Source organism: Staurois parvus, unplaced genomic scaffold (genome assembly GCF_062004578.1).
Source record: "Staurois parvus isolate SC_StPar_1 unplaced genomic scaffold, SC_StPar_1.0 ptg001045l, whole genome shotgun sequence".
NCBI classification, from domain to species: domain Eukaryota; kingdom Metazoa; phylum Chordata; class Amphibia; order Anura; family Ranidae; genus Staurois; species Staurois parvus.
Genome location: NW_028318841.1, coordinates 100,283 through 115,753, shown reverse-complemented (window position 1 = coordinate 115,753; position 15,471 = coordinate 100,283). Strand labels below are relative to the sequence as shown.

General features: G+C 46.8%; 1 protein-coding gene across 1 annotated transcript in view; it reads left to right on the top strand.

Annotated features, from left to right (window-relative positions):
* Positions 1–5,919: 5,919 nt before the first annotated feature.
* The window catches only part of HPRT1 (hypoxanthine phosphoribosyltransferase 1), a 65,191-nt gene continuing 55,639 nt past the window's right edge, over positions 5,920–15,471 (top strand). Inside the window, exon 1 of the mRNA XM_089657939.1 lies at positions 5,920–6,367. Within this exon, the coding sequence (XP_089514065.1) occupies positions 6,347–6,367 (21 nt within the window). The 5' untranslated portion in view covers positions 5,920–6,346. The remainder of the gene's footprint in view (positions 6,368–15,471) is intronic.

The window sequence follows — 15,471 nt, the reverse complement described above, 5'->3', positions numbered from 1 at the left end:
AATCCCTGAGGGCTTCACAGAACAGCTGTATTTATACTGAGATTAAATTAAACACAGGTGGACTCTATTTACTAATTAGGTGACTTCTGAAGGCAATTAGTTCCACTTGATTTTAGTTAGGGGTGTCAGAGTAAAGGGGGCTGAATACAAATACTCGCCACACTTTTAACATAATTTGTAAAAAATTTGGAAAACTATCATTTTCCTTCCACTTCACAATTATGTGCCACTTTGGGGTTGATTTACTAAAACTGGAAAGTGCAAAATCTGGTGCAGCTTTGCATAGAAACCAATCAGCTTCCAGTTTTTGTGATCAAAACTTAATTTAACAAGCTGAAGTTAAAGCTGATTGGCTATCATGCACAGCTGCACCAGATTTTGCACTCTTCAGTTTTAGTAAATCAACCACTTTGTGTTGTTCACACTTAAAATCCCAATAAAATACATTGACGTTTAGGGTTGTAACATGACAAAATGTGGAAAATTTCAAGGGGTATGAATACTTTTTCAAGGCACTGTACATAACCATACGCCCATGGAGGGCTGTGTTTACCCTCACTGAGATGCACAGATGTTCTATGCATCCCTGTGCAAGCAGGCACAATGGTGTCAATTGGGATGCGGTCTTCGGTCCTCTTGATTGGCTGGTGAGAGATGACCTAACTCTGGTGTATAGGACATTGTGTATTCTGGAAATGAGTTGTGCTGGGAATGTACCCTGTGCAGCTCAGCATACATTGTAAAGACAGCTCATTCACACCAGCCTGTACACTAAGGCCTGGTTCACACTACATGCATTTCAGTTGTGTTTTTTCTGCATCCAAAACGCACAGAAAGTAGGTTATATGGTTGTCAATGTCATAGTTCACATCAGTGCTTGCAGTCCAGTGCTTTCCAGGTCCTGAAAAAAAATGTAGAACAGGCCGCATTTTTTCTGCACAGAACTGTACTGGAACGTGGTAAAACACATTAAAAACATACCAAAAACGCACATGTCCCTATTTAAATTGCAGTAAAAGAGGAAAAAATTAACTGGAATGCATCAAAAACGCACTGGAACACATCAAAAATGTGACAAAAATGCATTTGGAATGCATTCCTATAATGTGAACCGGCCCTAAAACAATCGGTATTAGCATTTGGGGATGATGTCCGTATGAGTGTCAGGGCCGGATCTAGCCTATCTGGTGGTGAAGTAAAAGAAAAAAAATGTTAATAGTGTGACAGAGATTCCCTGTTCACTCAGCATACTTCTGTACCACGGAGTCATAGCCCGGAAGCAACCTCTGACAGTGAGTGCCGAGGTAGCGCAGGAGTGAACAGGGAATGCTCATATGGCAGGGCCACAAACATATGAAGTGGCCCCATGGGACTGCAAGCCCTGGCACCCCTTGGTAAAAGCGAAATGAAGGCTTGTTTAGTTGTTGCTAGGCTTTTCTGGTACTGGGCAGTTTCTTGCCTCTCGTTTTTGTGTTTCAGGTTCCCCTTTGGTTTTTCCTGGCAGATTCTCAGCTGTCACAAAGCCATTTTTTATGGCTTGAATTGCACTGCACCTGCATAAAGGGTGCAGGCACCTTTCTTTTCCCCACACTGGAATTGGATTGCATGGGTGTTCACAACCATGTGATCCAATTGTTTTGCAATCCATTTTTGGGGTGTCATTAACAGACACCCACAGTGGTTTGCAGGAATGGAGTGCATTTGTGATGCGGGAAACGCACAGTAATCACTGTGAATCCCACACTGCATCAGAGTGAACAGGCATTAAAGGAAGTTTATTAACCACATCCCCGCCGCCTATAGCAGATATACCGCTACAAGGCGGCAGCGGTGCGCAAAATCACGTATACATGATTTTGCATTTCTGGGTAGGGAGCGCGCGTGAGCTCTACCCGCGCCACCATTTGCGGCCGTCAATCATCGGGTCAAAGCCGGTGATTACTGGGGATCTCCGATGAGGAGGAGGAGGGCTGCTTTGTTTACTAACAGTCGTCCTCCCTGTCAGCTCGGGCACACTGCCATCCAGAGCAGTGTCCTTACAGTGAAGCACCAACACACCGGCCCCAGTAAAACACTCCCAGCACAGTTAACTCTTTGATTGCCACTCATGTTAACCGCTTCCTGCTGAGTGCCATTAGTACAGCGTCAGTGCTTTTTTTTTTTAGCACTGATCACTGTATTGGTGTCACTGGGGATGTCAGTGACACCAAGCTAGTTCCCCCCAGTGTCAGAATGCCCGCCGCAGTCCTGCTATAAGTCGCCGCCATTAGTAGTAAAAAAAAAAAAAAAGAAAAAATTCCAGTATTCCACAATTTGTAAACTCTATAACGTTCATGTAAATCAATTAATTTACATGTATTGGGATTTTTTAGCAAACACAAGTAGCAGAATACATTTTGGCCTAAAATTTGACGTAATTTGATTTTTTAAATTTTTTTCTGGACAGGTTTAATAGCAAAATGTCAAAAATTATTTTTTTCTCAAAATTTTTGGTCTTTTTTTTTTTGTGCAAAAAATAAAAACTGCATACCACCGAAAAAAAGCTCAATTCGTGGGAAAAAAAGGCTGTATATTTCATTTGGGCGCAGCGTTACATAACCGCACAATTGTCAGTTAAAGTAACGCAAAAAATAGCCTGGTCAGGAAGGGGGGTAGATCCTCAGGAGGACCAGTGGTTAAGAAATGTATACATGTGCTTTTAACCCCAATAAAGAGCCGCCGCCTACTATTGTCTAAAGATATTTTGCATTTATTTAACAAACCCCTTTTATTTCAGGTTTATAACTTCTTTGTTTAGCCACTTGACAACCAGGCTACAGCTCAATGACGGCTACAGCCTGGTTGTCCAGTTCTGGGAGAGGGTCATATGACTTCCTCCCAAAACAAGCCCTCAGAGGCGTGCATGACAATGTAAAAGGCCAATCACAGCAGCCCTTTACCACGTGATCAGCTGTGTCCAGTGACACAGCTGATCACAAAGTAAATACAGTTGCTGGTTATCGGCAGCACTTTCCTCACGCTGTAACAGCGGTAGGAAAGTACTGCTGATAACCACCAAGTGTCAGAGAGGACATCTGCACTGAGTAGTGCAGCCCCAAAAATGCCCAGCAGTGGCACCTATCAGTGCAGCCTATCAGTGGTCATCAGTGCAGTGCATCAACTCACATCAGTGAAGGAGAAACTATAGCGGATTACAAAATTTTATAATAGAAACAAAGAAAAACTATTTTTTTTTCAAATGTTTTGCTTTTTTTCGTTTATAATGCAAAAAAATAAACTCCAGTGGTGATTTAATGCCACCAAAAGAAAGCTCTATTTGTGTGAAAAAAATGATACAAATGTCACATGGGTACAGTGTTGCATGACTGCACAATTGTCAAAGTGCAGCAAAACTGAAAATTGGCCTGGGCAGGAAGGGGGCAAAAGTGCCCGGTAGGCAAGTGGTTAATGGGGTGCTTACTTTATTGAAATTGTCACAAAGTGACATTCCATTCATTTCTATGCACAGCAGCTGAGCCACGGTGGGGAGAAAAGAACATTTTTCTGCACCTCTCCACTCTGCGACAGTCTGATCGGGGCACGCTGGATGCGGTTCCACTCTGCGGCGGTTCGATCGGGGCACGCCGGACGCGGTTCCAATCTGCGGCGGTCCGATCGGGGCACGCCGGGCGCGGTTCCACTCTGCGGCGGTCCGATCGGGGCACGCCGGGCGCGGTTCCACTCTGCGGCAGTCCGATCGGGGCACGCCGGGCGCGGTTCCACTCTGCGGCGGTCCGATCGGGGCACGCCGGGCGCGGTTCCACTCTGCGGCGGTCCGATCGGGGCACGCCGGGCGCGGTTCCACTCTGCGGTGGTCCGAACGGGAAACGCCGGGCGCGGTTCCGCTCTGCGGCGGTCCGATCGGGAAACGCCGGGAGCGGTTCCGCTCTGTGGCGGTCCGATCGGGGCACGCTGGACGCGGTTCCGCTCTGCGGCGGTCTGGGGACACAGTTCTATACTCCGACGGTCTGATCGGGGCACGCCGAGCGCAGTTCTATACTTCCGACGGTCTGATCGGGGCACGCCGAGCGCAGTTCTATACTCCGACGGTCTGATCGGGGCACACCGGATGCAGTTCTATACTTCCGACGGTCTGATCGGGGCACGCCGGGCGCAGTTCTATACTCCGACGGTCTGATCGGGGCACGCCGGGCATAGTTCTATACTCCGACGGTCTGATCGGGGCACGCCGGGCGCAGTTCTATACTCCGACGGTCTGATCGGGGCACGCCGGATGCAGTTCTATACTCCGACGGTCTGATTGGGGCACGCCGGGCGCAGTTCTATACTCCGACGGTCTGATCGGGGCACGCCGGGCGCAGTTCTATACTCCGACGGTCTGATCGGGGCACGCCGAGCGCAGTTCTATACTCCGACGGTCTGATCGGGGCACGCCGAGCGCAGTTCTATACTCCGACGGTCTGATCGGGGCACGCCGAGCGCAGTTCTATACTCCGACGGTCTGATCGGGGCACGCCGAGCGCAGTTCTATACTTCCGACGGTCTGATCGGGGCACGCCGAGCGCAGTTCTATACTCCGACGGTCTGATCGGGGCACGCCGGATGCAGTTCTATACTCCGACGGTCTGATCGGGGCACGCCGGGCGCAGTTCTATACTCCGACGGTCTGATCGGGGCACGCCGAGCGCAGTTCTATACTCCGACGGTCTGATCGGGGCACGCCGAGCGCAGTTCTATACTCCGACGGTCTGATCGGGGCACGCCGAGCGCAGTTCTATACTCCGACGGTCTGATCGGGGCACGCCGAGCGCAGTTCTATACTTCCGACGGTCTGATCGGGGCACGCCGAGCGCAGTTCTATACTCCGACGGTCTGATCGGGGCACGCCGGATGCAGTTCTATACTCCGACGGTCTGATCGGGGCACGCCGGGCGCAGTTCTATACTCCGACGGTCTGATCGGGGCACGCCGAGCGCAGTTCTATACTTCCGACGGTCTGATCGGGGCACGCCGAGCGCAGTTCTATACTCCGACGGTCTGATCGGGGCACGCCGGATGCAGTTCTATACTTCCGACGGTCTGATCGGGGCACGCCGGGCGCAGTTCTATACTCCGACGGTCTGATCGGGGCACGCCGAGCGCAGTTCTATACTTCCGACGGTCTGATCAGGGCACGCCGAGCGCAGTTCTATACTCCGACGGTCTGATCGGGGCACGCCGGATGCAGTTCTATACTTCCGACGGTCTGATCGGGGCAGGCCGGGCGCAGTTCTATACTCCGACGGTCTGATCGGGGCACGCCGAGCGCAGTTCTATACTCCGACGGTCTGATCGGGGCACGCCGGATGCAGTTCTATACTCCGACGGTCTGATCGGGGCACGCCGGATGCAGTTCTATACTCCGACGGTCTGATTGGGGCACGCTGGATGCAGTTCTATACTCCGACGGTCTGATCGGGGCACTCTGGATGCAGTTCTATTCTCTGGTCTGATCGGGGCACTCTGGATGCAGTTCTATTCTCTGGTCTGATCGGGGCACTCTGGATGCAGTTCTATTCTCTGGTCTGATCGGGGCACGCTGGATGCAGTTCTATTCTCCATGTCCTTGTGTAGAGCTGAACTAAAGTCACTGCAGATGACCTAAACACCTTTGTGTGCCTAGAAATAGCATGTTCCTTCTGCAATAAAGAGTCCACCAGTGATATTAAGCTATTTAGACCCGTATCTAAACTGCTGCTCCTCTGAATAGCAATCTACATTTGGATCTCTTTTCAGGTGTTTGGCATGTGGTGAGGAGGTGATATTAGGACTCCATGCCACCCCACAACTCCCAGAATAATGCGCCACAAATGCACTGCACATGGTTCCGGCGCCCATGCTGCACATCCCTACTACCATGAAGGAGCGGCGTCTGGTGGCGGTACTGCCGGCGGGGCGGGGTAGTTCTCGCCTTTTCATGTGAACATCTCTATCAGCAGCTCTTGCATCTTAAAGGGGCAGATGGGAGGGTGCAACAATCACCCTTCAGCTCCGCTTTAACCCCTTTATTTCCCAAGGTCCAATTTCATGGCTGCAGGTAGCCCCGAGCCGAGTCATGCGTGGTGTATGATGTCACCTCTGACCGCTCAGCCATGTGAGAGGCCGCGCACGGTGGGGTGATGGTGTGCCTGCTGACTCTCCCATAGAGGTGAATGGGCCGAGCTCCACCCCACATCCTCCTTAGCGGGCGGGCCCCGGGCAGGCCATGTGTGTGTGAGCTCCGGCCTGCTGTACTGTACACAGGACGCCGATCAGGTGCTGCACATCTCCCTCCACAGCCGCTGACTTCCTGCCCGGATCAGCAGACATGGCGAGTCCCTGTGTGGTGGTGAGTACAGGCCGGACTAGAACTGCCAACCTGGCTCCGCCCGGAGCTCTCCCTCTCCTGGACGGGAAGGTGACACAGTCCGGGGAGCCGGGAGATCTACAGACAGTGCTCGGGGTGTGAGCCGGCGTCATGGCAACGACAAGCAGAGCGGCAGATGGGACCTGTCAGGGTGTATGGCGGGAGGACTGTAGAATCCATAGCAAGGGGCATGGAGGCGGGAGGAAGTCACGAGGGAGCACAACACGTACACACTGCATGGCCAGCATGGGGGAGGAAGGGAGCCGAGGGACAGGCATGAGGCTGGGGTACTGCGGAGGTGTGTATAGTACAGGTATGAGGAGGACAGGCATGAGGCTGGGGTACTGCGGAGGTGTGTATAAGGAGGACAGGCATGGGGCTGGGGTACTGCGGAGGTGTGTATAGTACAGGTATGAGGAGGACAGGCATGGGGCTGGGGTACTGCGGAGGTGTGTATAGTACAGGTATGAGGAGGACAGGCATGATGATGGGATACTGTGGAGGTGTATATAGTTCAGGTGTGAGGAGGACAGGCATGAGGCTGGGGTACTGCGGAGGTGTATATAGTACAGGTGTGAGGAGCACAGGCATGATGATGGGATACTGTGGAGGTCTATATACTGTAGTACAGGCATGAGGATGGGGTACTGTGGAGGTGTATATAGTACAGGCATGAGGAGGACAGGCATGATGGGATACTGTGGAGGTATATATAGTACAGGTATGAGGAGGACAGGCATGGGGCTGGGGTACTGCGGAGGTGTATATAGTACATGTATGAGGAGGACAGGCATGGGGCTGGGGTACTGTGGAGGTGTATATAGTACATGTATGAGGAGGACAGGCATGGGGCTGGGGTACTGTGGAGGTGTATATAGTACATGTATGAGGAGGACAGGCATGGGGCTGGGGTACTGTGGAGGTGTATATAGTACAGGTATGAGGACAGGCATGAGGCTGGGGTACTGTGGAGGTGTATATAGTACAGGTATGAGGACAGGCATGAGGCTGGGGTACTGTGGAGGTGTATATAGTACAGGTATGAGGACAGGCATGAGGCTGGGGTACTGTGGAGGTGTGTATAGTACAGGTATGAGGAGGACAGGCATGAGGCTGGGGTACTGTGGAGGTGTATATACTGTAGTACAGGTATGAGGAGGACAGGCATGAGGCTGGGGTACTGTGGAGGTGTATATACTGTAGTACAGGTATGAGGAGGACAGGCATGAGGCTGGGGTACTGTGGAGGTGTATATACTGTAGTACAGGTATGAGGAGGACAGGCATGAGGCTGGGGTACTGTGGAGGTGTATAAACTGTAGTACAGGTATGAGGAGGACAGGCATGAGGCTGGGGTACTGTGGAGGTGTATATACTGTAGTACAGGTATGAAGACAGGCATGAGGCTGGGGTACTGTGGAGGTGTATATACTGTAGTACAGGTATGAGGAGGACAGGCATGAGGCTGGGGTACTGTGGAGGTGTGTATACTGTAGTACAGGTATGAGGAGGACAGGCATGAGGCTGGGGTACTGTGGAGGTGTGTATACAGTGCATCCAGAAAATATTCACAGCGCTTAATTTTTGCCACATTTTGTTATATTACAGCCTTATTCCAAAATGGATTAAATTCATTTTTTCCTCAACATTCTACAAACAAGACCTCATAGTGACAATGTGAGAGAAGATTGTTTTCAAATCTTTGCAATTTATTAACAATAAAAAATGAAAAAAAAAACCCCATGTACATAAGTATTCCCAGCCTTTGCTCAATACTTTGCTGACGCACCTTTAGCACCAATTACAGCCTCAAGTCATTTTGAGGATGATGCTACAAGCTTGGCACACCTATTTTTGGGCAGTTTCTCCCATTCTTCTTTGCAGTACTTCTCAAGCTCCATCAGGTTGGATGAGGAGCGCCAGTGCACAGCCATTTTCAGATCTCTCCAGAGATGTTCAATCAGGTTCAAGTCTGGGCTCTGACTTGGCCACTTCAGGACATTCACAGAGTTGGCCCATAGCCACTCCTTTGTTATGTGGGCTGTGTGCTTAGGGTCGTTCTCCTGTTGAAAGATGAACCGTCGCCCCAGTCTAAGGTCCAGAGCACTCTGGAACAGGTTTTCATCAAGGATGTCTCTGTACATTGCTGCATTCATCTTTCCTTCGATCCTGACTAGTGTCCCATTTCCTGCCGCTGAAAAACATCCCCACAGCATGACGCTGCCGTGGTGGCATGCTTCACTGTAGGGATGGTATTGGCCAGGTGGTGAGATGTGCCTGGTTTCCTCCGGGCAGGACGCTTGGCATTGAGACCAAAGAGTTCAATCTTTGTTTCATCAGACCAGAGAATTTGGTTTCTTATGGTCTGAGAGTTCCTCAGGTGCCTTTTGGCAAACTCCAGGCGGGCTGCCATTTGCCTTTTACTGAGGAGTGGCTTCCATCTGGCCACTCTACCATACAGGCCTGATTGGGTGAGTACTGCAGAGATGGTTGTTCTTCTGGAAGGTTCTCCTCTCTCCACAGAAAAACGCTGGAGCTCTTTCAGAGTGACCATCGGGTGCTTGGTTACCTCCCTGGCTAAGGCCCTTCTCCCTCGATTGCTCATTTTGGCCGGGCAGAACGTTCTAGGAAGATTCCTGGTGGTTCCAAACTTCTTCCATTTACAGATGATGGAGGCCACTGTGCTCATTGGGACCTTCAATGCTACAGAAATGTTTCTGTACCCTTCCCCAGATCTGTGCCTTGATACAGTCCTGTCTCGGAGGTCTAAGGACAATTCCTTGGACTTCATGGCTTGGTTTGTGCTCTGACATGCACTGTTAACTGTGGGACCTTAGATAGGTTTATGCCTTTCCTAATCATATCCAATCAACTGAATTTCCCACAGGTGGACGCCAATCAAGTTATGGAAACATTTCAAGGATGATCAGTGGGAACAGGATGAACCAGAGCTCAATTTTGAGTGTCATGGCAAAGACTGAATACTTATGTACATGTGGTTTTTTTTTTTTTTTTTTTTTTTTTAATAAATTGCAAAGATTTAAAAACCCCTTGAAATTTTGTCAAAGTGGCACATAGTTGTAAAGTGGAAGGAAAATGATAAATGGTTATCAAAATTCTTTACAAATATCTGAAAAGTGTGGCGTGCATTTGTATTCAGCCCCCCTGAGTCAATACTGTGTAGAACCACCTTTCACTGCCATTACAGCTGCAAGTCATTTTGGGGATGTCTCTACCAGCTTTGCACATCTAGAGAGTGACATTTTTGCCCATTCTTCTTTGCAAGTTCTGTCAGATTGGATGGAGAGCATCTGTGAACAGCAATTTTCAAGTCTTGCCACAGATTCTCAATTGGATTTAGGTCTGGACTTTGACTGGGCCATTCTAACACAGGAATATGCTTTGATGTAAACCTTTCCATTGTAGCTCTGGCTGTATGTTTAGGGTCGTTGTCCTGCTGGAAGGTGAACCTCTGCCCCGTCTCCGCTCTTTTGCAGACTCTTAACAGGTTTTTATCTAAGATTGCCCTGTATTTGGCTCCATCCATCTTCCCATCAACTCTGACCAGCTTCCCTGTCCCTACTCAATGAAAGCACCCCCACAACATGATTCTGCCACCACCATGTTTCACGGTGGGGATGATGTGTTCAGGGTGATGTGCCGTTTTTGTTTTCCACCACACGTAGTGTTTTGCTTTTAAGCCAAAAAGTTCAATTTTGGTCTCATCTGACCAGAGCACCTTCTTCCACATTTGCTGTGTCCCCCACATGGCTTCTCACAAACTGAAAACGGGACTTCTTATGGCTTTCTTTCAACAATGGCTTTCTTCTTGCCACTCTTCCATAAAGGCCAGATTTGTGGAGTGCACGACTAATAGTTGTCCTGTGGACAGATTCTCCCACCTGAGCTGTGGATCTCTGCAGAGTTGCCATGGACCTCTTGGCTGCTTCTCTGATTAATGTTCTCCTTGCTCGGCCTGTCCGTTTAGGTGGACATCCATGTCTTGGTAGGTTTGCAGTTATGCCATACTTATTCCATTTTCAGATGATGAACAGTGCTCTGTGAGATGTTCAAAGCTTGGGATTTTTTCTATAACCTAACCCTGCTTTAAACTTCTCCAGAACTTTATCCCCGACCGGTCTGGTGTGTTCCTTGGCTTTCATGATGCTGTTCACTAATTAAATTAAACACAGGTGGACTCTATTTACTAATTAGGTGACTTCTGAAGGCAATTGCTTTCTCTAGATTTTTGTTAGGGCTATCAGAGTAAAGGGGGATGAATAGAAATGCACGCCACACTTTTCAGATATTTATTTGTAAAACATTTTGAAAACCATTTATCATTTCCCTTTCACTTCACAGTTATGTGCCACTTTGTGTTGGTCTATGACATAAAATCCCAATAAAATACACATACGTTTTTGTTTGTAACATGACAAAATGTGGAATATTTCAAGGGGTATGAATACTTCTTCAAGGCACTGTATATCTCTATCTCAGGAAATAGGAAATGCAATCTCAATGTTTGCAATAATTCTTTTACTTCAAGTAGTCCTCTTCATACAGGATTAAAGCAGTAAACAACAGCAATTTCAAACATACCTTGTTCTTCATCAAGCTGCATGTGAAGAACATGGTTAGGTTCAAAACTGTGCTGTCGCTTACTGCTTTAATCCTGTATGAAGATGACTACTTTGAAGTAAAACACATTATTGCATAGATTGTGATTGCATTTCCTATTTTTGAGATACATTGGGTGGAATCTTGTGAGTCCACATTTGATGTGATCCTCGAATTGGGTATTCATCATACAGCATGAGTGTCCCACCTTAGTTTGGATAAATATATATCCACATTGCTCCAAGCTGGACCAATGTAACTATGTATAATATAGCCATGCCTGGAATTATTCTTTAAACGGTAGTGATAAGACATGGCGCTCCTGAGATTCCTGGGCCCCAGGTGGCTGCCTGGTCCAACCCAGTATAAATCCACCAAATCCTCTCCATTGCTGTCCCTCACAGATATTTCCTCTACCTGCAAAACTGAAGGTATGTACCTCCCAGTATGGATATGAGCTGGAGGAAAAGTTGGTAGGAGCTAGAGCATTGCACCCACAATCTGTTGTTGGCGTTGCACTGCTCTGCAGTCTGTGCTGGAAAAATATATTAATTAAGGTTTTTTTTTTTTTTTGTCTTTTTTTATGTGAGTGCTCATTTTTACAAAAGGTTAAATTCTCCTTTAAATCCTAAGTTTGAGTTAAAATAAAAGTACAAAATCAGTACAATTATGGTGTCCTTGTTTAGCATAAATCTTCCTCCTCCTGATGCCTCCGCCACCTCTTCTGCCATAATCTTCTGGAGCAGTGAGGGTTAATAGAACTGAGGGAGCTTTGACAGGCCTGACTATGTCCAGCCTTTTCGCTCAGCTCCTCCATTAATAGAAATTGCTTCTATGAATGGAATGTGATCTAGGAATGGAGGATCAGTGGATGATTTCAAGGTCTGCCCCCTCCATTCATTGTGGTACCGACTTCTATGAATGGAGTAACTGAGTGGAAAAAGGTGGGCTTAGTTGGGCACTTTTGAAGCCTGTCAAAGCTCCCTCACTGCCATTAGGGAAGCAATACATAGAAATCAACTAATATTCCTTAGCTGTGGGTTTTTTTTTATTTTTTCTTCTACTAGAGCTGTGCCGTGGCCATGACTCCCTGTGAACATGCACAGGAGTGATTGTCATCGTGGTTGGCCAGTCAAACAGCCGAACTCTAAAGGAAGATCGGGTGAAGATGGAAGCCCTGTCAGCAGTGACAACACTCTGCTGGAGGGCTTCGTTCTAAGGTATTTCATAATGTGCCAGTATGCGATGCGTATTAGCACATTATGCTATTATCCTGCATGGAAACCTTTTTGTTGAAAATTTATTTTTGCTGTTTACTACCTCTAAAAACAGGAAGTGGTGTTTTTTGTTTTTTTGTTTTTTCTGTATATTATGTAGCATTAGGTGCTCTCTCTGTTAAACTGGGGACATTTTCACTCGCAGTCAAAAAGATTAGGAAGCAAGAGGAAATTCCTGCAACAGGGACATTGAGCAATAAAAACTTGAGTTGACCTAACTTGAATGGAGCTTCACCAGAAAAACAGGGCTTGTAAGTGGCCATTTCTTTTAAGCGCTGTATAGCAATTGAGTATCTTTGAATCAGGAAAAAACAATTAACCTGATATAACAAATGCGCAGATCCAAAGATATTAAGGGTATGTGATCTTGCATTGAATATTATCTTTTCTTTCTGTTGCAATGAAGTAAAGCAAAAATAAACAATAGTTCAATATATTTAGTGACTTCAAAAGCTGCTAATTTAAAAGCTATTTTCTAATTTTTGTTTAGATTGTAATTCAGTCTGCTCTCTAACGTAGCAAAAAAACTGCAGCATGGCAAGCAGAGCACGACTGTTCAGAGTTCAACCACGTGCAAAGCCCTGTTAGTGGAAAGTTCGTCATGTTTCATCCATGTGTATTCTGTATATACAGCCTAAAACACTTACAGGGGTGGAGGGTTTCCGTAAAAGTGTGCACCTTCCTCTTTTGCAGCCGTACATTGGGTACATACCTCCGTTTTGTGTGCAGCTTTGCAAGCTGAACATACACTAGATTTACTGCTACTGGCATGTGTGCAGTTTATAAGCTAAATTCATATCTCTGTTTTACATCCATTTTATGTGCATTACCATGAATCCCTAAGGAAGGTGGGTTAAGCTATAAACTACACCAGAGATTCAGCAAATGGATTTCTTTAATGTAAAAACTACATGCAAGCTTCTTTACCATACATGCTTTATGCTTAACCACAAGGGCACTTGTACCCCCTTCCTGCCCAGGCCAAATTCTTGCTTTCAGCGCTGTCGCACTTTGAGTGACAATTGTGCAGTCATGCAACACTGTACCCATATGAAATTTTTTATCATTTTTTTTTGTGACAGAGCTTTATTTTGGTGGTATTTAATCACCTCTGGGTTTTTTTTTTATTTTTTCTTAAACTAAAAACCACTGAAAATTTTGAAAAAAAAAAGTTTTTTTTCTTCGTTTTTGTTTTTTTAGAATTTTGTAAATAAGTGATTTTTCTCCTTCACTGATGTGCGCTAATGAGGCTGCACTGATGGGCACTGATGGGCACTGATGGGCGACACTGATAGGTGGCACTGATGAGGAGGCACTGAAAGGCAGCACTGATATATGGCACTGACTGGCACTGTTAGGCGGCACTGACTGGTGACACTGAAAGGCAGCTCAGATGGGCACTGATATGTGGCATTGATGTGCACTGGTAGGCACTGCTATGTGGGATTGATGTGGTACTGATGGGCACTGGCACGAGGCACTGATGGGCACTGACAGGTGGTGCTGCTGGGGCTACACTGATCATCAGTGCCCTGATGATCGGTGTACATGTCCCCTCCGCAGAAAGCCGATTACTGGCTCTCCTCTTTGTCAGCGTGACAGCTCGAGAGGAGAGAAATGCCGATTAACTGGCATTTCCCTGTTTACATGTGATCAGCTAAGATTGGACACAGCTGATCACATGACCGAGCCAGCGTCTTCGGCTCTTTCCGTGATCGGTGATCCACTGTGTCTGAGGGACACAGTGCATCGCCGATCGCCGCGCTGCGCGCTCCCTGAGCCGCGCATGCATGGTGAGAATGGGAGGACGTCATATGATGCCCTCCAAGAATGAGAGAACCACCTTGCATATTACTATATGGCGGGCGGGAGGTGGTTAAAGAATAACTAAACACAAAACTTTTTTTTTTTTCTTTCTCAGCTAGAGTGGCGAGGGATCAGACCACCTGTCAGGTTTTTAAGCATCTTTCACACTGGTGGCAGTAAAAAAAAAACAGGGCTGTACACATGCTGCGACCATGATGCCTTGCATGGCGACCATGGAATTTTTAACTCTGGCCGCAGAGTTTGACAGGCAGCACCACCTGTCAGACTTGCTCAATCAGATCAACCTCAAACCAAATGTTTGGCTCGCAGTTGTGGCCCCGCAATATCAAATTGCTGCTTGGCAACTAGTCCTCATGCACACTGGACTTTTTTACAGCTGCTGTTTTTGGCTTTTGACGTTTTTTCCTACAGCCAGTAAACCCCCCCCCCAGCATGTTATCCTATGTGTCCATGCACACACAGACTGTAATCTGTTTTTTTGGCAGGGGCGTTCTTTGGCTGGGAAAAAAAAAACAGAACTAGTGGGTTTCTAGAGGAGTTTTTTAGCTGTAAAAACGCTCAAACGTGGTGAATCGCGGCACACCAGCGTTTTTGGATTTTTTTTGTTTACCAAGAAAACATTTTTTTGGGGGGTATTAAAAAAAAAAAAACAGTAAACACAAATGCGAAAATATGTGGCTAAATGCTAATACGAAACCGCTAAACTCATGTTTTTAATGTGATTTTACACAGCTAATTTTACCAGCATTAATATAAATGTCCAGTGTGCATGGAGCCTTAAAAAAAGAAAAGTTGCTAATGCTTTATGGATAATAACAATATTTATTTTTTTAAATTTAGCCGTATATTTCTTGCTACTACAAAGTTACCTTCAAGGAACAACCCAAAATAAATTCTCCTGCTCCCAATGATTTAAAAGGAAAAAAAAAAGAAAATACCGAGATCATCTGTGATCTAGGTTAGTGCCAGGGTTAGTGCTTGGGTCAAGTAAGGGTTAAAGGTCAGGGTCAGTGTATTTTGGGCATGATTTTTTTTTTTTTTCAATTATTAGTGTCCGCATGTTTTAGGTAGAACAAAAAAAGCAAAATGCACACTATTGTTTCTGGGCTGTGCTATGGGTACAAAAAACAAATATATATATATTTTCTTTTAATGGAATCGGTGTCAGTGTGTGTTTAGTTAAAAAAAACAAACTGCACTATTGTTTCTGGACTGTAGTACAGGTACAAACAACATACACACATGGTATTGCTGCGATCGTCAAGAGCTGTAAAAAAATTTTTGGGTTGTTCTTTGGTGTTAGGTTACGGCAGTAGCAAGAAACGCACAGCACAATTAAAAAAAAAATTGGGGCCAGTTTTCC